Raw genomic sequence first — 23,863 nt, 5'->3', positions numbered from 1 at the left:
GTTCTCATCGTGGGGAAGACCAAGTGAAGGCCTCTGAAACTGTCCCTTTTCAACCAACTCAAGATAATAAATCAAAACCAATATTTCCTCCAAGGGAATGAGGGTGATGATGGTGAAGGTTAATGTCACCAGTAAAGACCTAAAGGATACAGGAGCGGTCATAGTGTCATATCTCCATTTAATTTGCCAGTCTGGCCATTCAGAAATCAGGGGAATGTTTGATAGTCTACTGCAGACCAGAACTAACCATGTAGCAGCTTTGCTCACAGCCGTGTGCCAGCTCTGTGATCTATCATAATACAATCCACAAGGACATCTGTACCACCTGGACATCCTACAGGACAGCGCACCCATCTGTTACAGTGATGCCATCATGATATCAGGTAGGATTAGTAGGAGGTGCCTAGCACACAGGAAACCTTGGTATGACACGTGCACTTCAGAGGCTGGGAGATACAAACATGAAGATTCAGGGATCTGCCATTTCATTTTTCTGGGAACGAGTGGTCAGGGATCTGCTAGGATAGTTCCTTCAAAGCAAAAGGCAAATTGTAAAACACGGATAAGCAAGATAAAAGAAAAAATTACTTATAAACCCTTTAAAAGTGATACCTAAAATTATTCACAGTGCTTATATCCTTTAAGATGTTTTTTCATTGTTCATAGACTATCAGTACAACTAATGTGGAATCATATCACTAGCTTATATCTTTTTCACTTGTTTACTTGCTTATACCCTGGCTGGTTTGGCTCAGTGGATTGAGCGTCGGCCTGCGAGCTAAGTGTCGCTGGTTTGATCTTCCAGTCAGGGCACATCAGAGAAGGAAAACTCTGATTCCAAAAAACCTCCGCTGCCTTGCGGCATACCTCTTCAGGGGAAAGGCTAAGGGAGTAAACCCCGACAGAAAATCCGGAGCCGGAGTCCCTAAGGTGGTTTGACGTTGTAGTCAACACCGGCAACTCCTGCGGCGCACCTGAAGCCAAGCTGTATTGACTCCGTCTTTCCCTTGGATCCTTCAGCTGCGAAGAGAGGGGGGGTCTGCTGCATGGGCAACAGCAGACCCTCCATATCACCCTGCCCAGGCTCTGTAGCTTCAGCTCCACTGGAGAGGACACTCCAGCGTCATCGCAAGATGTCGATTCAACACGGGAGGAGACAGATACCGTGTCACTCCCGAGTCGGACTGCACAGCCATTCTCGGCGGTGCAGATAGACTCTTAAGAAGCTACACCATCGTCTCTCGAGACGGACGGCTGCAGACGACTTGCTTATCGTCTGTCTGTCCTCACTGTGATATAAGCTCCATTTAAGTCGGGTCTTAGTCTTGTTCACTGCTGTATCATGCCTGGCACCTCGAATGCACTTGGTGCTCCACATGTATTTTTTGTTTGAACGAATGAAGCACACTATATACATTGTTTTTTAGTCCGCTATTTTCAACCACCTTTCAGATGCTTCAGGTTATACTTAACCTTTCCCTAAATGTGCCTCTGCAGAAGACATGAAAGCAGAGAGTTCTCACACTCCAGAGACTACTGTCCGGGCCCCTTCAGAACCAAGAAACCTTAACCTTTTGGAATACAAGTCTTTTTCCTTTCTGCTAGCACTGCCTTAGAATCAACAGTGGGCACAGCCTTGATGGTCCTTGCCTGGATCGTGCTTTATACTACCCAGCTCAGCTAAGTCAGGTTCCAAGGACTCAGCAACTGAAGCTGTTACCAGGCACAGCCCTGCTCACCGGCACGTCCCTTTCCGGCCACAGGGTGGCGATAGAGCGGCACAGTCCACGTAGGGGTGCCAGACCCGCTGGAAGGACATCTCTGGGCTGGGGCGTTGACTGCCAGGAGTGGGCGGAGCAAAAGGCGCCCAGACCCTAACAGAGGGCAGGAAGTGAGGAGGCGGGGCTTCTGGGATAGGTGTGCGCTTGCGCAAGGGTGAAGTCAAAGAAGTCTTCACTTTCGGTGCTGCTGGGGTCTGCCCTGGTGGCGCCTTTGCCCTACGTTTCCGAGCTGGCCGGCCCCAGGGTTGGGAAGTTCGAGGGGTTCTGGGGTGAGGAGCGGGGACCCGTGGGGACCCGACGGGGTTGGGGTGGTGAGGACTGGGTTGGGGGCGGGGAAGAACGAAGGGGCGCCCGCGCGGGAACTGGGAGAGCCGGGCGTGTGGAATCCGGGGAGAGGGGTGAGTGGAGGAGAAATATGTGGGAAGAAAGCGTCATTTTTACCCCTCCTTCTTCTCTTGGTGTGAAATGCAGGGACTCCAGGGTGCTTCCCTGGCACTATGGAGTTAGAAATTGGCACGTGGCTGTGTTTTTCCGGGACAACTTCCTCCCGCGCCCCTCAGCCTTTCCTCCTCATTAGCGGCTCCTGTTTAAAGGTGTTTCTTCTGAATGCAGCATTGTGTGCCTTACACCAACACTTCCCTCCGTGGAAAACCGCTTCTAGCCGCTATGAGGCAAGCCCTCTCTTTTGTCTCCTCTCTACTCAAGTTTTCCTGCCTACACCTGTCAATGAAAAACAGATTTTCTGTCTAACGGTTTTAAATAAGCTCGTCTTCAACAGTCACTTTAAAAATAAAACTACTTAAATAATGTCACTTGCTTATGTAAAATGGAGCAACAGTTTTCTTGTGCCATGCGGTCCTCAGTGAGATTTTAGTCTCGGGAGATGAAAAGACCTCATTTGGAATTCAGGGACTGATCAACTACAGTGACTCCGACTAATGCCACCGTGACCCTCCCTAAAAGGTCTGGGTTCAGATCCGCCATTCTCAGCCGTGGTGAAGGGCTGCAGTCTGACATTTGGAAGCGTAAGAACCGAGTCTGTTGCCGTTCAATTTATTTTTTTAAAGCCTTCCATCGTGTGTATACTATGCTTGAATGATTATTTTAAAGCACATGCCCTATTTTTGCCAATCTGAAAGCAGTTTCCATAGAAACTAGAGAAGAAATAGTCATGTTCAGCAGAGTTGTTAAAACCGTCTTCCAGGCTTCAGCTGTGAGTGCAATGAGTGCTATACTTGCTCATTCTGAGATGGTACTTAATTAAGGATCTGAAATGTTCTTAGAGGCTAACAATTCAAATTGTTTAGTTTTCTCACATCATTAATTTAGGAATCCTAGAAGTCTGTCAGCTATGTCTGTTGACCTTCAGTTCTTTGAAGTGGGTGTGTCAGTCCTGACTTCTTATGCTCTGTGTAGTCTAGTGATGGGTTCTTTGAAAGTGTATAGAGTTCTCTCCCATTCTTTACACTTTCTTAAGGATAAACCAAGGATTATGAACTGTCAGACACTATTTCTGTTCTAAGTGACACGTGATTGTCAGTGATATAAATGGTAATTTTTGAAAAATTTATGTATAATACACCTTCTGTGTCAGTAGGCTCCTTTTAAAATTTCACATAAGTCATAAGAAATGAGCAGGAGTTTGCTTGGCGTATGAGCAGAGCTAGGTGTGCGTAGTCATAGAGAGGAGAGCTTTTTTGTGAAGTGTAAGTCAGTGGGTCTGGAACTCAGGAGTGGGTGAAGGAGGGATGGGGAAGGTGCCTGGTGAAGTGGTGGGAGGCCTTATCTACCATATTGAAAGTTTATTGAAGCTGGTGGGAACCAATGGAATTGCAAAAATAGTTGTCTTTTATTGGTTTGGAGTCTTACAAAAGTAGTAATAGATGCTGTAAAAATTTAAACAGCACAGAAATATATAAGATGGAAATACTAAGTCCCTTAGAACCACTGTCCTTTCACCCAAAATAACCACTATGAATAGTTTAGTGTATATTCCTTTAGTTGTTCTAGGTGGGAGGATAGGTCTGGTCCCACTTACTCCATTGTTGACCCCAGTCAGAAGTGCCAGGGTTATATCTGGAAGGAATAAATGCATATTTTAAAAAATACATCTTGCAAGTTAGAGTTATAAGCGTTGTGTGCTTTCTTTCTCCCCCTGTTACTGCCAATTGATAAAATTTTACTGTTGTTTTTATGTAATCCATTTCTCACGCCCAAATAATTTGGCGTTAAAATAAAAAGACTTCCCCCAACTAAAAATAGAAGGAAGAAAAAATTCAAGTTTTTAAAGTACATGGTGAAGAATAAGAAAAAATAAATATTTGTAATGCCCAAAGGCATTACTGTAAGAGTGAGAAACCCAAGGTAATTTAGTGTGAAATGTGCTGAAGAAGAGCTGATACACCTGGTTTGAAAATGTTATGTTTCTAGTTTGGTAAATAAGTATTTTCTAGAGATATTTATAGTTTATTTTTTGTGTTCTAGATAATCAAGCAAAAGAAAGATGAACTTCGTCCATGGATTGCAGTATGCTACTAGAAACCGTGTTTTCTTCCGATTTAATTTACTGACCAACTGGAGAAAATGTAATGCAATAGCTGTAACCTCACTGGACTGTCATCAAGTACAAATTAACCATGTAGTAAATAAGTATCAGGGCTTCGGAGTAGATCAGTGTGATAGATTGACTTCTCTTCTTGGAAACTTGCATTTCTGTAAGACTTTTAATAACAAGAGAACAGGATACCCCTCAAGTATCAAAAGTAAGGACATTCGGATCATTACCCGGAAGTGTACTGCATGGAGTGACTGCTTTTCAAGACAGAAACTGATAGAAGAAATGGCAGTAGTTCCTGCTCTTTCAATATTGCATCCTCTAAACTGTTTTCCCATAAGAGACATCAGGAGTTTCCACACTTCTCCACGCTTTAAAGCTGCTCCGGTTCCCCTCTTGTTGATAATTCTTAAACCAGTGCAGAAACTACTTGCAATCATTGTTGGCAGGTAAAATGCTTTTTTAAAGAGTAAACTTTTGTATTAAAGGATATCTGTGAAATTACACTTTGAAAGAAAATTTGTTAGATTTCCCTCCTGTATTTAGCTCAAAATTAAGCTTCTAAACAGGTCTACTGTTTTGTTATACCAGACTTAATGATCTTGAAATAATTTACTGGGTATTATCTTTAAAAAATTATTCTTATATATATATTTATTTTATTTGTATCTTTTTAAAGAATTTTTTATTGACTGTGCTGTTACAGTTGTCCAAATTTTTTTCCCTTTGCCCCTTCCTCCGCCTGGTACCCCCCCCCCCAGCAACCCCCCCACCTTATTTCATGTCCATGGGTCATACATGTAAATTCTTTGGCTTCACCCTTTCCTATACTATTCTTAACATCCTCCTGTCTATTCTGTTCCCATTAACTGTGCTTCTTGATCCCTGCATTATTTACCCCTTTCTCCTTGACCCCTTCCCAGCTGATAACCCTCCAAATGATCCCTATACCTATGATAGCTTTGCTGAATAGAGTAATCTAGGTTGTAGGTCCTTGTTTTTCATCACTTTGAATATTTCTTGCCAGTCCCTTCTTGCCTGCATAGTTTCTTTTGAGAAATCAGCTGATAGTCTTGTGGGAACTCTTTTGTAGGTTAACTCTCTGCTTTTCTCTTGCTGCTTTTAAGTTTCTCTTTTTATCTTTAACCATTAGCATTTTAATTATGATGTGTTTTAGTGTGGTCCTCTTTGGGTCCAACATGTTTGGGATTCTCTGCTTCCTGGGTTTGTAGGTCTTATTTCCTTTGCCAAATTAGGAAAGTTTTCTTTCATTATTTTTTCAAATAAGTTTTCAATTTCTTGCTCTTCCTCTTTCTCTGGCACCCCTGTGATTCGGATGTTGGTACATTTAAAGTTGTCCCAGAGGTTCCTAATCCTCTCATTTTTTTCAACTCTTGTTTCTTCTTTCTGTTCAGGGTGAATGTTTATTTCTTTCTTTTGTTCCAAATTGTTGATTTGAATCCCAGCTTCCTTCCCATCACTGTTGGTTCCTTGTATATATTTTAAATTTCACTTTGTATAACCTTCACTTCTTCCTTTTATTTTGAGGCTGTACTAAATCATTTCTCTGAGCATCCTGATCACCAGTGTTTTGAATTCACATCTGATAGATTAACTATCTCTGCCTCATTTAGTCCTTTTTCTGGGGTTTTGTTCTGTTCTTTCATTTGGGCCATATTTCTTTGCCTCCTCAATTTGGCAGCCTCCCTGTGTTTGTTTATGTGTGTTGGGTAGAGCTGCTTTGACTCTTTGTCTTGATAGTGTGGCCTAATATAGTAGGTGTCCTGTAGGGTCCAGTGGCACAGCCTCCCCTATCACCCGAGCTGGGTACTCAAGGTGTGCCCTTCGTATGAGCTGAGTACACCGTCCTCTTGTAGTTGAGCTTTGGTTGCTTTGGCAGGTCAATGGGAGGGATTTACCCAGGCTGGTCATCTGCAAGGAATGGCTGTAACCACTGACCACCAAGCTCTGCCCTCTTGGGAGGATCAGCTGTGCAGGGGCAAGGTTGTGGTGCTCTGACATGGTCTGTAGCTGTCCACTGGGTGTGCTGGCCCTGTGGTTTCCCAGGTGGTGCAGGCCAGGGTCACTTCCCACCTGTGTTTTGCCTGGGGCACCCTGCCTGAGCTGTAAAGCAATCTGAGATGGCTGCTACTTATGCTGGGCTTGGAGAGTCCCAGGCAAAGCCAAACTGTGAATGTAAGCTGGATGCTGCTACTGCTGGGCCTGGAGCTCACTCAGGCCAGCTGTTGCTTGTTCGATAGGATTTAGGAAGTCGTGAAGTTTGAGCCAAGACCAGCCATTCATATGGAAAAGTAGGTTGAGTGGGCCTGTAAGTTGGTTGGGGCAAAGACTCTGGGGATCTCCGAGGCTGGTCAGATGTGTTAGGTTGATGGAGTCTCAGATATGGCACCATCTTGGCGGTTCCATCTTGATGGATGTGGTTTCTTTATTTCTATAGTTGTCAGACTTCCATTCAACCCAATCTGATGGTTCTGGCTAATGCTTGTTCTCTATTTTAGTTGTAATTTTGATGTGGTTGTGCGAAGAGGCAAGCCATGTGTGCCTACCCTGCTATCTTGACCAGATCCTCTATTCTTACATATTTTGTATGGACACCTTTTAAAAGATTGACCTTATATACATGATTGTAAAAATAATCAGAAATGTTGATTATCACTCATCTATACAAATAGTACTTCATAAACATTCCTTTTTTAGTCTATGGAATTTGAGGCAACAGAGCATGGAACTAAAGAATTTTGCTTATTTAAGAATGGGCTCTTGGGTGGGAGAGATTAGGGGGTGGAGGGATTGAGCAAAATGGAGAAAGGACTCATGGACACGGACAACAGTGTGGTGGTTGTGGGTTAGAGGGAAAAGTATAAGGGGACTAAATGGTAATGGGAAAAAATTCAGTTAAACAAAAAAAAGAATGGGCTTTTACACTTGAAACTAATACAAAGTAATATTGAATTTAAACTTTAATTGAAAAATAAAATTTAAAGTTCTTTTAAAAAATTTAAAGTTCTTTTAAAAACATTTAAAATAATAAAATGAAGACGTCACTCTTAAAAAAAAAAATAGAATGGACTCACTCCTAGCCAAGTTAACTTTTTTAAAAGTCTGTTTAGACCTTCTGCCCATTTTATATTTTTAAAGATTTTTTAAATTTATTTAATGAGAGGGGAAGGGAGGAAGAGAGGGAGAGAAACATCAATGTGTGAGAGATGCATTGGTCAGTTGTGTCTCTCATGCCCCCAGCTGCGGACCTGGCGCGCAACTCAGGCCTGTGCCCCGACCAGGAATCAAACTGGTGACCTTTCAGTTTGCAGGCCGGCACTGAATCCACTGAGCCACACTGGCCAGGGCCCAAGTTAACTCTTAAACCATTAATATTTATTTATTTATTTTTCTATTCTATTTTCAGCAAGTCTGTTATTTGCTCTTGGTAGTCCTTTATAATAATTTATATTTTTACAGCTAAATAGTACTTCATATTTGTTTTATTCTCCTCCTCCATAATTAATCCTGTTTTATTTGCTTCATGGAAGATTGAAAAAAGGTAGTTAAGTATTTATCTCCTCATAAAGGTTTCTTATGTCTGATAACAGTGAAGTCCCTTGTAGTCTTCTTCTTAACTCCTACAGCAACCCAATTTTATTTTTTATCAAAATTGAGAACTCATACTCTGTAATTTATTGTCTTTCATGACTTGACATTGGCATGCAGAAAATACGTAGCTAGATTAGCTATTGATTTAAGCAAAGACTGTCAAAACCAGAGCTAGACAGTAGTTAAAGCAGTAAAAACAGCTTTTATTTAGGAGTATTGTAGTAGGAGAAAAGACACCTCAGTATAGAATTAGACTCAGTTCTGAATACGGTGTGGGCATAAGGAATTTATAGCCAAGGAGCAGGGTAGGAGTCAGCGAATGGAAAATTAGAGGAAATATTGGGAGTGAGGAGGGATTCTGCCTAAACAAACAGCATTGTTGCTGAAGGCAGGAAGGGGGAATCAACTATCACCTGGGGGCTGGTGAAGGATGAGGATCCCAGTTAGATGTCAAGGGTGATCAGATATGGAGCACAAGGGTTTCCGGCTAAACTGACATAGTGGGATTCTTGCTAAAATTGGACAATGCATTGTCTGAAAGTCAAGACCTAGGTGAAAAAGAGTTCAGGAGACCCTGAGTAGAGTTTGCTTGAGGAGAGAGTCTTTGTTACAAATCAGCCCAGGTTCTTGGCCAGTAGCTCTTTTTCTTTTTATTGAAGTTATTGGGTGACACTGGTTAACAAAATCATACAAGTTTCAGGTGCACAATTCTACAGCACATCATCTGTATACTGTATTGTGTGTTCACAACCCCAAGTCAAATCTCCTTCTATCACCATTTATTCTCCCCTATACCCTCCTCTATCTTGCTCCACCCCCACTCCCCCACAATTACCACGTTGTTCTCTGTGTTCATGAGTTGTTTTTTTATTTTATTTTATTTTTTCTCAATCCCTTCATTTCCTCAAACCAACCCCCCTAGCAGTTGTCGGTCTGCTCTCTTCCCAAAACACTAATACAAAAGAACATAAGCACCCCTATGTTCACTGCAGCGTTATTTACAGTAGCCAAGAGTTGGAAGCAGCGCGTGTCCTTCCACAGATGAATGGATAAAAGAGCTGTGGTACATTTACACAATGGAACACTACTTGGCCACAAAAAGGAAAGAAATCTTACCCTTTGCGACAGCATGGATGGATCTGGAATGCGTTATGCTAAGTGAAATAAGCCAGTCAGAGAAAGACAAATACCATATGATTTCACTCGTATGTGTAATCTAATGAACAAACTGAACTAACAAGCAAAATAGTGGCCAACTCATTGATAGTGAGCAGGGCGGGTAGGGGGGATTGAGCAAAAAAGAAAGAAAGAAGCTTAAAAACCCAGTAGCTCTTTATTCATCCTTTAAAATTATTTGCTTTTAACTTTTTAAATTGTTACTCTTGTCAGTCACCTAAAATATTCTTTTAGAATATGTTTTTATAAATTTAAACTAATAAGTCATATGAAGTTTTACATACGAAATAAGTATACTTGATAGATTGGTTAAATCTTTAGAGGCATTTTAGGTGTGACAACAAAATTAAGATAACTTAAAGAAGTTATTTTATAAAATAAATTTTGTCAAGAGAATGATGTATACATTTAAAACTTTTTGTTGTGATTTTACAGATGAACTCACAAGGGAAGTTTTTTTGTCCCAGTCTTGAAAGATTGCTGTTGTCAAAATGTCTCTGGGCCCTGGTAACCAGCAGAGTATTGTTGACTGGTGTTATCTATAAAATCTCTCATTTTCTTATTTTCTTTGCTTATGCTCTCCTTATTACCTCTCCTTTGTCATGTTGTAGAGGGGATGGAGTTTCTGCTACTGAACAGTATTCATTTCTAAAATGAATGCTGAGATAGTTTTCCCTGTACTTTGCTGAAGAACTGGCAGATTATACTGGAAGTCTGATGAACAGTGGGGAGAATGGAGGTTAAAGGTATAGATTTATTGTATCATAACCCCTCATTGTTTATTCGGGTAATTCATTCCCTCTTAAGTGGAAAGTGCTCAGACTCGAATTACACTGCTTTCATTGCTTGGTTTTCCTCTTCTTTATTTATTTGTTTATTTTTATCTTCGTCTGAGGACATGTTCATTGATTTTAGAGAGAGGGAAAGTGAACGGGAGAGAGAGAGAAACAGATGTGAGAGAGAAACATCAATTGGTTGCCTCTCGCATGCTCTCTGACAGGACTGAACCAGCAACCTAGGTATCTGCCCTGATTGGGAATCGAACCTGCAGCCTTTCAATTTGTGAGACCACCCTCCAACCAACTGAGCCAATTGGCCAAGGTGCTTGGTTTTCTTCTTATTACCTCTACAACCTTGGACAAATAGCTTAACTTCCCTCTGTCTCCATTTCTCTTCTGAAACAGGGTTATTATGAAGATGGAATGAGATGACATGTGTAATGATTAGAAGTACTTTGCAAGTGGTGAACAGTCAGTAAATGTTAACCAGTGGTAGTTGTAGTAAAATGGCTACTCATTTAATGTTTACCTCTAAAGTAACTGAAGAAAATTAAAATGATCATTAGACTTTTTAACTATAGCTCTATATAGTTCAGTTTTTTCATTATTTTGCTAAGAATTTTATAAATTTTTGAAAAAGCATCTATACAGAGAAATATAAATTCAAGTGTTTGATGACATAAAATTCTAGCATAAGCATTTAGTTTTGGTGATGTATGCTGATCTGTTATCAGAACTTTGAATTTTTGTTTTTGCTCTAGGGGCATAAGGAAATGGTGGCGCGCACTTCCTCCTAACAAGAAGGAACTGTTTAAAGAAAGTGTAAGGAAGAATAAATGGAAGTTATTCCTGAGTTTGAGTAGTTTTGGATTGCTCTTCGTAGTGTTTTATTTTACTCACCTGGAAGTAAGTCCAATCACAGGAAGGACCAAGCTACTACTGTTGGGGAAAGAACATTTCAGTCTTTTATCAGAACTGGAATATCAAGCAGTAAGTAGTAAGAATTGTTTTTAATTAGGTTGCTTAATATAATGCTTAAAGCAGAAAAGTTTCTTAAATATGAAAGATGTACTACTTTTTAACTTCAGTCTTTGACAGGAAATTAGCATTTTCTCCCCAAAAGGCTCAGACCTTTCATACTTAGTATTCCTACTGAGTATACTTCTTTCCTCCTGTTCACCCAGCTAACTCCTTTTTGTCACATGTCAGCTTTAACGCCACTTTCTCAGAAAAGCTTTCCTTGATTATCCAAACTGAGTTTAGCAGGGTAGCTCCATTGGGATCAGGGTGGGTATCCTTCATATCAATTGAATTATGAATCAGCTCCTTTGCAATTGTGTCCAGTGCTTGGCTAAATATTGGGGTTATTTCTCCTACTTTTTTTTCTCTTCGCATACTTTTCCTTTAAAGCACTTACCACATGGGTAACATATTTATTTGCCTATCTGTCTCCCTAGCTCCACAGGGGCAGAGACCCTGTCTGTTTTGTTTATGACTTTATATTGAGTACAGTGCACAGACTAGTACTTAGTATATCCTCAGGTCTACAGTCTGAAATTTTATACCTTGAAAGTAAAGTGGAGGGACCTTTTTTTTAATAACATCAATTTTGTCAATTATTATATGTTTTGAATGCAAAATAAAGTTGGAATTTAGAAGCCTTAACTCCTTGCACAGTATAACTCAGGTAGTTAATCATTTTGTACAACTAGTGAGTTCCTTGAGGACAGATCATCTTTTTCTCTTCAGTGCATCGCACATACATAGTATGTGCTCATTCAATGTTTGTTGAAGTCTCATAGCCTCACTTTATAGCTTTGTCAGGGTTAGAACTTTTGTTCCAGTTGAGTTTCTGAGTTTTTCAATGGAAAGTTACCATAAAAAAAGATATAAGAATGGTTTTTCAGTAGAACATCTGCTAGAACATCCTTTCTAGGAGAATTTATACAGAGATTTTAGATGTTTCTTAGAACACAGTCTAGTTAGAGACAAGCTTGAGGAAAGTGTTCTGGAAAGATTGAGACGGGCCAACTTCTACCATTCACATCACTAAGAAGCTTTAAAAAATTGTATATGTATATACATATATTCTCTCATTTCTTATTTTTTAAACTACAAATGTAATACCTGCTTGATATGAAAATTCTAACACATGTTCTTATAGTGCTACTATAAAGTACTGTAATGACAGTTGTACTGGACTTCCAGCTAAGATGGAGGCATAGGATAGACATGCTGCATCTCCTTCCACAACTAAGAAAGAATACAGCTACCTCAGAATTGGAGACAACCAGAAGATCCAGAAAATCGAGCTGCATGGAAGTCCCACAGACAAAAATATAAAGAAGAAATACTCATCCAGACAGGTAGGGGTGGAGAGGACAAGGTGGGGACGCTGATAGTGGCTGTGGGTGGCCAGCAGAAAGTGCAGTCACACATTTAAAAAAGTAAGGAAGGACACGTGGGGAGTGATTTCAGACTAGATTGCAGGTCACTGTTCCAGTGCCGGGGAAAATAAAGCCTCATTGCTTTAGACTATGAGAACCAGTGGGGGTTGGAACAGAGGAAGAAACTGCTGGTCTCTCAGCAAAGCCCATTTGTTTAGAGGCTCCCATGGTCCTAGAACATCTGCAGACTCACCTACTCTGGGAACCACAGCCAGGCCAACAGCTTAGAGAGGCGCCAGTCCCATATGGGAAGAGGGAGAAGTGCCTGGAAAAGGGACGAGTGCTAAGCAAGTGGCATTGTTCCCTCTCAGACCCCTACCCCACAACGTGGTAAAATAGGTCACCCCATACTATGGAATCCCTAAGGCTCCGCCCCTTACAATGTAACAGAAGTGACAGCTCTACCCTAAGACACAGAGGCAAACAAACACAGGAGCCTGTCAAGATGAGAAGACAGAGAAGTATGGCCCAAAAGAGGGAACAGATCAAAGTTCCGGTGGGAGAACTAAGCAACAAGGAGATAGCCAACCTAACAGATACAGAGTTCAAAACACTGGTAATAAAGATACAGACTTGACAGAAATGCTTAAGTATGGCAAATGCAGGAAGGAAGAATTGAAGGCTATGCTAAGTGAAATGAAGGAAAACCCACGCAAAACCAATGGTGAAAGGAAGGAAACTGGAGTTCAAGTCAATGATTTGGAACATAAGGAAGAAAAAACAGTCAACCAGTACAGAATGAGGAAGCAAGAATTAAAAACAATGATGAGAGGCTTAGGAACTTCTGGGACAACTTTAAACATGCCAACATCTGAATCATAGGGGTGCCAGGAGAAGAGAAAGAGCAAGAAATCCAAAGCTTACGTGAAAAAATAACGAAGGAAAACTTCCCAAATTTGGTGAAGGAAATAGACATACAAGTCCAGGAAGTACAGAGAGTCCCAAACAAGTTGGACCCAAAGAGGACCACACCAAGACATATCATAATTAAATTGCCAAAGGTTAAAGATAAAGAGAGAATCTTAAAAGCAGCAAGAGAAAAGCAGAGAGTTACCTACAGAGGGGTTCCTATAAGACTTTCAGCTGATTTCTCAGAAGAAACTTACAGGAAGAGGTGCTGGCGAGTAGTACTCAAAGTGGTGAAAAGCAAGGACATACAACCAAGATTACTCTATCCAGCAAAGCCATCATTTAGAATGGAAGGGCAGATTAAGTGCTTCCCAGACAAGGTAAAGCTAAAGGAGTTCATCATCACCAAGCCCTTATTATATGAAATGTTAAAGGGACTTATTTAAGAAAAAGAAAATCGAAACTATGGACATTAAAATGACAACAAACTCACAACTATCAACAACACAACCTAAAAAAATAAAAATAAACTAAGCAATCAACCAGAATAGGAACAGAATCATAGGTATGGGGATCATTTGGAGGGTTATAGGCTGGGAGGGGGAAAGGAGAGAAATGGGAAAATGGTGCAGGGATTAAGAAGCACAATTGGTTGGCACAAAATAGAAGGAAGTTAAAAATAATATAGGAAAGGGTGAAGCCAAATAACTTATATGCACGATCCATGGACATTAACTAAGGTGGGGGGATTTTGGGGGGGAAAGTGGATACTGGGTGGGGGAGGGCAAAGGGAATAAAATTGGGACAACTGTAACAGCATAGTCAATAAAATATACTAAAAAAAATGACAGTAGTAGTTGCCTCTTACTTGTGGTTTCACTTTCCATAGTTTGTTACCTGTGGTCAACTGTGGTCCAAAAATATTAAATGAAGAATTCCAGAAATAAACAATTCATAAGTTTAAAATTACAATGCCATTCTGAGTACCTCACTTCGTCTCATTATATAGTCATTGTATCATCTCACATCATTATAAGGATATTAGGAAGAAGTACAATATGATATTTTGAGAGATCATGTTCACATAACTTTTATTACTATTACAATATTTGTTATACTTTTTAATTATTAGTTATTGTTATTAATCCTTTACTGTGCCTGATTTATAAATTCAACTTTATTACAGGTATGTACTTATAGGAAAAACATAGTATGTATAGAGTTTGGTACTATCTGCTGTTCCAGGTACCCACTGAAGGTCTTGGTGCCTATCGCTCACAGATAACGGGGGACTACTGTACGCATAATCTTGCTTGTTTTATTTATATCAGGAGGGTTAATATAACAGTATTTTTGTTTGTTTTCAGACAGTTTACACTGGTAACTTGTGCTTTTTAAAAATGATAATTATTATAAAGATTTACAAATTCATAGTCTACAAAATCCCCTATTTTTAATCATCTCAAGGAAGAAGCTTACAAACTTATTGGTTTATGTGTCAAAGAAATTATATATTTAATGGAGATTATTATCCTTGTTTTCAATATACTTGAAAGAGTCTTTCATGAATATTGTTTCAGAAAAGTTTTATGTATGGCCAGTCTTCATCAGCATAAGAGAGAGAAAATTATATGCCCAATGGTTCTGAAATCTCAATAATTTCCTTTCAATCTGTGTGAATAAAACACTTAAAATTAATGAAATGTGTATTTTTTTTGTAGAAGTCTAACTTTCTTATTAAGTATAGGGAGTTTTTCTATTCTGTAGCTTATGAAAGTAATTTTCTTTTGTATTTTACTTTCTTATATGAAATCTTTATGTTTTCTAGGTAATGTTTTGTTTTTCTAAAATACTAAGGAAAGTAGAAATAATATGTAAACATTTTATTTATATGCTAATAAAAAAGATGAATGAAATTTTTATTTGAGCTAGTTTATATTAAAAAAATCTTCGTTATTACAATTTAATTTATGAAAACCACATTGCCTTGCATGAATAATGCAAATTTGAGAAATTTGAGTGTTTAATATATGCAAATTTTTACATAACTAAAAATTAAAATGTTCGACAATAAGTAACCATGTAACTCTCATGAAGCAATGTAAACATTTTGTAGAGCTAAAACTGTTTTAAAATAAAGACTAACCCTGGCTAGTGTGGCTCAGTTGGTTGGAGCATTACCCCATAAACCAGGAAGTTGCAGGTTTGATTCCCAGTTAGGGCACATGCCTGGATTGTGTATTTGGTCCCTAGTTGGGGTGCGTACAAGAAGCAACTGATTGATTTTCTCCCTCACACCAGTGCTTCTCTCCCTCTCTCTTCTCCTCCCTTCCCCTCTCTAAAATCAATAAGTATGCCTTCAGGTGAGGATAAAAATAAGTGAATAAATAAATAAAAAAGACTGATTTTCTTTTTAATCTTTCAGTGGATGGAAGAATTCAAAAATGATATGCTAACTGAGAAAGATGCCCAGTACCTGACCGTTAAAGAAGTATTTTATAATTTAATTGAATGCAATAAAGATATTCCAGGGATCTCTGAGGTCAATTGGATTATTCATGTGGTTGATTCCCCAGATGTAAATGCCTTTGTGCTTCCAGTAAGTAAATGTTCTCAAACCTAATTTTTAATTGTTAAATTTAACATCTTGTTTTTTTATGGCATTCTAATTGCTTACATTATTTTTTCTTTATGGTACAGAATGGACATGTGTTTGTCTTCACTGGGCTTATTAGTGTATCGGATATTCATCAGCTTTCCTTCATTCTGGGCCATGAAATAGCACATGCAGTACTTGAGCATGCTGTAAGTACCTAAAACGAACATTTAGTTGTTGAAATGTTGCAGTTAGCAAGTTAAATTTTTTAAAGAGTTAAATCTTTTTAGTGTTCATTTTTTGGATGGAATTTTAGTGTTCAGTAATTGTCTTCTTCTGTTACCTGAAAAATATGATTGGCTAATTTTGGGAGTTTTTATAGTCTTTAGTATTTGATAATGAATAAATAGTGTTTCTCTTAAATACTATTTTTATCATCTGTCTCTTGCTAGGAAGTGATTATTCTCAACCTCTAATTATTTTAAATTAGATTTAAAATTTTTTATAATTATTAACATACTTGTAATCTAGTCAGAAAATTAATTGTAGGAAAGTGATATTACAATTTAAGTGGGTAAGTGAGTTTTCTTGCTTTTTTATTCATTCTCCAAGGATAGCTTGGAGCATCTTTGAAAATGTCTAGAATGATATGCCACATATAATTAATGTAAAGTAATAATGATACCTTGCCATTTTACAGTTTATTGAGCTTTTTAATAAGTACCTCCTTATTCATAATTTTAATACTATCCTCATGAGGTATATATTTAATATCCCTATATTGTATATGAAGAAACCAATGTTTAAAAAGGCTTTAAGTAACATGACTAATGTGACTAAGTGGTAGAATTGGGACTTTAATCCATCTCTTCTGTTTGTAAGTCCAGTGTTGATTCCTTTAACCACAGTTAGCTGGTTGTTGGCAGCACTTTCTCAAAGATCATAGAATTCAGGTTGATTTATACTTCTGTGAGTGTACATCGGTTTGACTTGGTATGAGTCTGTAAAAGTAATATATTTGTTTACTCATATTTTATTTTTATTCATTAAAAAACGTGCATGGTGCTTTGGCTGATAATCCAGCGGGTTGTGGGTTAGATTCCTGGTCAGTGCACATACCTAGGTTGAGGGTTTGGTTCCTGATCCAGGAGTATGCGGGAGGCAACCGATTGATGTTTCTCTCTTATATTGATGTTTCTTTCTCCCTCTCTGTCTCTCTCCCTTCCCCCTCTCTAAAATCAGTAAGCATGTCCTCAGGTGAGGATTAAAAAAAATACACATGGCTCTTTTTTATTCATTTTTTACTGATGTACAGCACAGAGAGTATAGTCAGTAATACTGTAATAACTTTGAATGGTGACAGGTATACTAGACTTAGTATGGTGATCACATCATAAGGTATATAAATTTTGAATCACTGTTGTACATTTGAAACTAATATATTGTATGCTGACTATACTTTAATAAAAAATTTAAAATATATGCATGGCTCTTTTGTCCACATAATTAGAGATAGGTATATTTTCTTTAATTGAAAATATGAAGGTAAATAGTGAAGGATTGTGAAGCGCTTTATAGGAAATGCAAGTAATATTAACTTTAAATGGAAATGAAAATGCTATTAATCCTGTAAAAGTTGTCTCAAATTCTGTCTATTCCTTAGAGTATTAATAAGATAAGGTGGGCCAAAGTTGTGCTTTTCTGAAACACAAATAGTAAAAATCTTCTTTATTTCCTCTGAGTTGTAGGAAAAAATTTTTAAATATTTTCTTTAAACAAATATATACAAGAATAAATCTGAGCAGTTGAAATAGATTTTATCTTTTTAGAAATGGCTAAAATATTTTCTTTAAACAAATATATACAAGAATAAATCTGAGCAGTTGAAACAGATTTTGTCTTTCAAGAAATGGCTGCAAAATCAATCAATTTTGGCCATTTTTAGCATTTAAAAGGTGCTAATATTTAATACATTTTTTTAACGCTGTATTCAGCATATTGTTATCATCTCAGTGCAGAAACAATAACCGAGATATAAAAAGTAAACAGTAGCCTTAAAAATAGAAAATAGTTATTAATATTATTTTTGGCAGAAGTCTTAGACATCATTCAACACTGTTTTCTTTTTTAGCAGCCTCCATTTTGATTTGATGGAATCTTTTATTGTTTTCTTTATTCCATAAATATACAAAAATTTTGCTGTATATCAGCAATTATATTCTTCAATAATTAATAACAAGGATTTTTCTCTATTATAGTGACTTTTCATCATTTGGAATTTTACTCTTTTATGCTAAAATAATTCCATAATTGTTTTTCATGACCCACAATTTTTATAATGAAGCAAAGAATGCTTTATGAGGGCAGATTATTATTGTAAAGGAAGTAGTGTAGGTGGTTATTTTTAGTTGTCAGTCATGTTTCGTACATTGAAGTAATGATTCCTATATTATCAGTATTAGCATTACATTGACATTTATAATTGACTTTAATGGTGAACAGTGAACAAACCTGTGCATTAAAATTATGTTTAGATATTATGACTAAAAACAGCTCTTTTAAGTAAAACTGTTTTTGATTAATGCTGTAAGTAAATACAAAAATTCATTGAGCCCAATTTCCTGGTGAGAAGAATTAGACTTATAAAATTGCAAACTCATATAAAATGAATCATATTTCACATATTAGGTCATGATGACCAAAAGATTTTTACTTAAATAAACTAATTCTTTTTCTGAATTGTTCCTTGTTTTAACTGCTTCATGTGTTAGTGTTTAGTCTCTGTCCAAAACTATATTAAATACATTTATTTGATTTTCAAAAAGAATTAACAACCATATTAGAAACTAAAACTGCCTGGGTTTGATTCCTTGTCCTTTTAGTAATAATTGTGTGAATTTGGGCCACTGTTTTAACCTATCTCCATCTTAGCTTCTTTATCTATAAAATAGAGATAATTGTACCTATTTCACAAGATTACTATGCTTGTTAATTAAGAAACTGGAGTTTAATGAACCTGTCACTGTGTCTGAGTGATGGTAAGTGGCTCAGTAAATGTTAATTGAATGAATGAGTGAATATGTAAGTATGTAAGCAAATGATGGGACAGACTGGGAAAGGATAAAGCATGCAGAAAGAAAACCTCTTGAAATCTTAGTTTGTGAAGGTCATCGAAACATAAGTAATTATTAATGTGATTACACATGGTGAACTAGAAAATGCAAGCATATACTGTCTCAATTTATTAAATGTAATTTTCATTATTTTGATTATTCTCAGGCAGAAAAGGCCAGCGTGGTTCATTTAGTGGATCTCCTAGGTCTGATTTTTCTCACAATGATTTGGGCCGTTTGTCCTCGAGATAGTTTGGCAATTTTGGGCCAGTGGTTACAGTCTAAATTGCAGGAGGTAAGTCTGAGACAATAACTTGAATTTGTAATGACCAGTGGTGAGGATATTTTAATATTACTGTAAAGCAACAAATGCCAGAGATATTTTTATATATTACCATGAAATATGGGTACTAATTTAGTATTTTATGTTTTCTCATTTTTAGGAGGTATTCTTAATAATGAGTATTCAGATTAGAAAATATTACATCTCTCAAATGATAGAGATAGGTGGATTAGAAGGGATTAGCAACTTTTGGCTAACGTATCCAGTCACAAACCCTCCCTTTCCTTTTGTCGTTTTATCTTCAAATTTTCCACTTTTGTTTCTCATATTGACTGTGGTGTCCTTACTAGATGATTCTCCATTCCCCCAAATATTTGCGTTTTGAAGGGGAACTCTTAAAACCTAGAAACTTTTATGGGCAGAAGATCGGCTGAGCTACTTTACCACCCTCACCTCCTCACTCCTAGTTAAACTAACATTGTCTAGAAAATATTGAACAGACAGTCTTACTAAGTGTTTGTTAACTTTTGTTCCTAGTACTTATATATAATGATAATCTCATAATATGTATTCTCTCCTTTTGTTCAAAACCCTGCACTACTAAAAGTAAGTTCTGCAGTCATGATAATTGCTTTGTTAACTATGTTTATTTTATTTTAGATCTTTTTTCAAATATCTTGTCCTGAGAGATTTAGTTATTTAGGAACAATCTGTTATTTGTTTATTTAATAGTTTGTGGAGCCCCCATCAAGAGCGCCATCTGGGTGCTGTTTAAATCTAATGTGTAAAATTCTTTGAGACAAATTGCTTTTGAAATTGGATTATTGAATCTTTTATTCATTGTTATCATATCATTTGGCTTCATTTATATTTAAATAAATGTTCTTAAAAGGAAAAAGAAGGAATGGTTATTGCTTAGGTTATAGGATCTCATATTTTGAATTTTATTTCTGTTATGATATGCTGGGAAGTCAAAGGAGTTAATGTTATTTTTTCACTATCAATAGATAGCTTTTCCTATAATGGAATCAGAAGGTTTGGTAATAAGAAAGATAACTTTCTTTCTTTCTTTCTTTCTTTCTTTCTTTCTTTCTTTCTTGAAATACTTGATGAATCCTGCCACTTCAGTATAATTCTTTAATAATTAAACTGAAAATAAAGTGGAGATTACCTCTGTTAGAACTAATTTTCCCTATATCAAGTGTGCCCCCCCCTCAAATTTTGGTGACAAGGAGATATTCTCTCTAGAAAGCCTTGCTTGTTGTGATTAGAGAGTAGAGAGAAATGTATATAGTGAAGTCATTAAGAAAGGGGAACTGCTGACTTTTATCTGCCAGAGAAAGGAAGAGAAGAAAGAAGTAGGGGCACTCACTTAACCACTGGGGAGCCCTGTTTTTGTAATCTTAAGGATTCAGGCGTAATGTAGTAGGCCTCAAAACCCTACCAGGGAGGGTTTTGAGAGCTATTAGTAATAAATAATTATAGTAGCTAACATTTATGGAGTGCTTATCCTATGTTAGGCACTAGGATAAACAATATATAATAGATTTATGACATGCAGATAGGTATTAAGAGTACATGCTCTGATCAGATGGACCTGTGTTTGAATGTAGACTCTTTAGACCTAAACGCCATAGAACCTGGGCAGGTAACTTCACTTATATAGATCTCAGTTTCTTCATTCGTGAATTGAGATAATAATACTGGCTAACTCTAAGCATTGTTGTGAAATGAATGACAGATTTAAAGCAGGATTTCTCTCTGTAAGCACTATTGATATTTTGGACGGGATAATTCATTATGGGGAGCTGGCCTGTGCATTGCAGGATGTTTAGTAGCCTCTAACCATCTAGCAGTGTTTGAACAGCCCTCTGCCTTCCCACTGCCCTCGCTGTGCTCCACCAGTCAAAACTGTCTCCAAATACTCGTATTCACAAAGGTCTTCAGGAGACACATTGAGAACCACTGGTATAAAGCATTTAGCACAGTACCTGGCACAAAGTACAGACCTAGTAAATAGGAGCTATTATTATTGTTTGTTCATTTTATCCTCTCTGCAACATGTGGTGCCACTGGGCTTAGGTGCTTTAAATATTGGATTAGCTAAAATGTTCGTTTGTTTTATTTTCCGTAAGATGGCTCTAGTAGCGCTTAGTTGTCTTTAACTTCATTTGAAACAATTTTGTTAGTTGTATTGTGACAGCTGTCATATCAGTGTGCATTAAAAAGAAATCAAAATGGGTGAATTTTTGTGTAGCCATTTTAATATTGAAGTTGGAGGAAAGTACACAACATTTTTGGCATATTATTATGCTTTATTACTTCAAGAAAGGTACAGATGCAACTGAAACTCAAAAAAAGATTTGTGCAGTGTATGATGAAGGTGCTATGACTGGTCGAATGTATCTGGTTGAATGTGTCAAAGGTGGTTTGTGAAGTTTCTTGCTGGAGTTTTCTCACTGGACGATGGTCCATGGTTGTGTAGACCAGTTGCAGTTGATAGTGATCAAATTGAGACATTAATTGAGAACAATCAACATTATACCACACCGAAAATAGCCAACATACTCAAAATATCCAGTTAATAGTTATTGGTGAAAATGAAATATGTGTCTTTTATTTTATGGAAAAAACTGAATGAAAATTTTGGCCAGCCCAATAATTAGCCCAGGATGAACAGTTAGTGTCAGAAGTTGGACTTGAATGAATGTAAGTATCCTTTCAAAGCCAGTGTTTTTAATTAGTTATGTTATCAGTAGACTTGATGGGACACCTGTAGACGAGTCATGGAGAGTGAAGACACTATATAATATAGTTTAGCAACCTAAAACAGACATTACCGAGGAGGGAGATAGTTATATTTAATGATCATGTACTGTGGATAAGATTGATTATATTATTTCTAGCTATCACTGACATGTGCTTTTGAAAAATTGCTTCACCAATTAATAGCTCTTTTCTCAAAAGTTCTGCCTTTTGATTCATCTCCTACAAAGTTTTAGTACTTACTGAAAATTAGAATTTAACTGGAAAGCAGTCACATAAATACAAGTAATTAGGAAAATTAAAGTTACCATACCTATTTGCATTTTAAAATTTAGGCTGAAAGTAAGTTTCATTTTCCTAACTAATCAATACTTAGAAAAAAAGGAAATTAAGATAGTTTATCAAAGAATGAACATTCTGCTCTGTGATTAATTTTCTAATTGAAATAAATTCTCTAGTAGTGTCACTGGCTATTATATAGCTGTTTTTCTTCAGTTTTCTTTTAAAATTGAAGATCAAAATGTTCCTTGGCCATAATAAAAGACTGCATCAGTAAGCTTTCTTAGGGAACCTTCTACGTAGTAGGTAGAGATTGTAAATGGAAAAATAGAAATACTCTATATGACACAGTAGACTCTCCAGAAGTTTTTAGGCATGAATTTTAAAAAATTATTTCTGTGTTTAAAAAGCATTAATCTCTGGTGGGGGAAATAAAGGCTGCACTGTATGTTTTTTGTTATTGTTGCCATTTGTTTTTAGCTCCATGACCTGGGGCCTCTAAGTTTATTTTCTTGGTCTTCTTTGTTTTGAGTTTCACTGATAGAACCCCCAGGAACCACAGCGGGTGGGAAGACAGGCAGGTTCTCTCAGAGAGCCTATGAGACCATTTGAGCCACCCCCTGTGCTGAAGCTGAGCTTCCGGATTTAGGGCTTTCAGGTGGCGCTATTTTTTTGTTTTGATTTAATATTTTTTTAAATTATGTTTTATTGATTATGCTGTTACAGTAGTCCTGATATTTCCCCCTTTGCTCCCTTTCACCTAGCACCCCACTTCCTCAGGCAATACCCCCACCATTATTCAAGTCCAGGGGTCATATGTGTGAATTCTTTGGCTACTCCATTTCCTAGACTGTACTTTACATGCCCACCCTGGCTGGTTTGGCTCAGTGGATTGAGCGTCGGCCTGTGAGCTAAGTGTCGCTGGTTCGATCTTCCAGTCAGGGCACATCAGAGAAGGAAAACTCTGACTCCAAAAAACCTCCGCTGCCTTGTGGCATACCTCTTCAGGGGAAAGGCTAAGGGAGTAAACCCCGACAGAAAATCCGGAGCCGGAGTCCCTAAGGCGGTTTGACATTGTAGTCAACACTGGCAACTCCTGCGGCGCACCTGAAGCCAAGCTGTATTGACTCCGTCTTTCCCTTGGATCCTTCAGCTGCGAAGAGAGGGGGGGTCTGCTGCATGGGCAACAGCAGACCCTCCATATCACCCTGCCCAGGCTCTGTAGCTTCAGCTTCACTGGAGAGGACACTCCAGCGTCATCGCAAGATGTCGATTCAACACGGGAGGAGACAGATACCGTGTCACTCCCGAGTCGGACTGCACAGCCATTCTCGGTGGTGCAGATAGACTCTTAAGAAGCTACACCATCGTCTCTCGAGACGGACGGCTGCCGACGACTTTACATGCCCAAGGCTATTCTGTACCTACCTATTTGTACTAATCCCTCACCTCTTCACCCATTTCTCCACACACCCCCTCCCATCTGACAGCCATCGAAATGCTCTCTGTGTCTTTGATTCTCTCTCTGTTCTTGTTTGCTTAGTATGTTTTTTAGATTCAACTGTTGATAGATATGTATTTTTGGCCATTTTATTGTTAATAGTTTTGATCTTTTTCTTAAATAAATC

The 23,863-nt window shown here is 37.8% G+C and overlaps 1 protein-coding gene across 3 annotated transcripts in view; it reads left to right on the top strand.

Annotated features, from left to right (window-relative positions):
* Positions 1 to 1,923: 1,923 nt before the first annotated feature.
* The window catches only part of OMA1 (OMA1 zinc metallopeptidase), a 66,383-nt gene continuing 44,443 nt past the window's right edge, over positions 1,924 to 23,863 (top strand). For all 3 annotated transcript variants that reach the window (XM_090271647.1, XM_090271648.1, XM_090271646.1), the window contains exons 1-6: positions 1,924 to 2,050; positions 4,266 to 4,784; positions 10,664 to 10,892; positions 15,624 to 15,797; positions 15,899 to 16,003; positions 19,074 to 19,202. In XM_090271647.1, the coding sequence (XP_090127773.1) occupies positions 4,285 to 4,784; positions 10,664 to 10,892; positions 15,624 to 15,797; positions 15,899 to 16,003; positions 19,074 to 19,202 (1,137 nt within the window). In that variant the 5' untranslated portion in view covers positions 1,924 to 2,050; positions 4,266 to 4,284. The remainder of the gene's footprint in view (positions 2,051 to 4,265; positions 4,785 to 10,663; positions 10,893 to 15,623; positions 15,798 to 15,898; positions 16,004 to 19,073; positions 19,203 to 23,863) is intronic.

This window comes from Furipterus horrens, unplaced genomic scaffold, assembly GCF_987537825.1.
Source record: "Furipterus horrens unplaced genomic scaffold, mFurHor1.1.pri manual_scaffold_3, whole genome shotgun sequence".
Classification (NCBI taxonomy): Eukaryota; Metazoa; Chordata; class Mammalia; order Chiroptera; family Furipteridae; genus Furipterus; species Furipterus horrens.
Note: the sequence above shows the minus strand (reverse complement) of the source record. Positions and strands in the feature narration are given on the sequence as shown.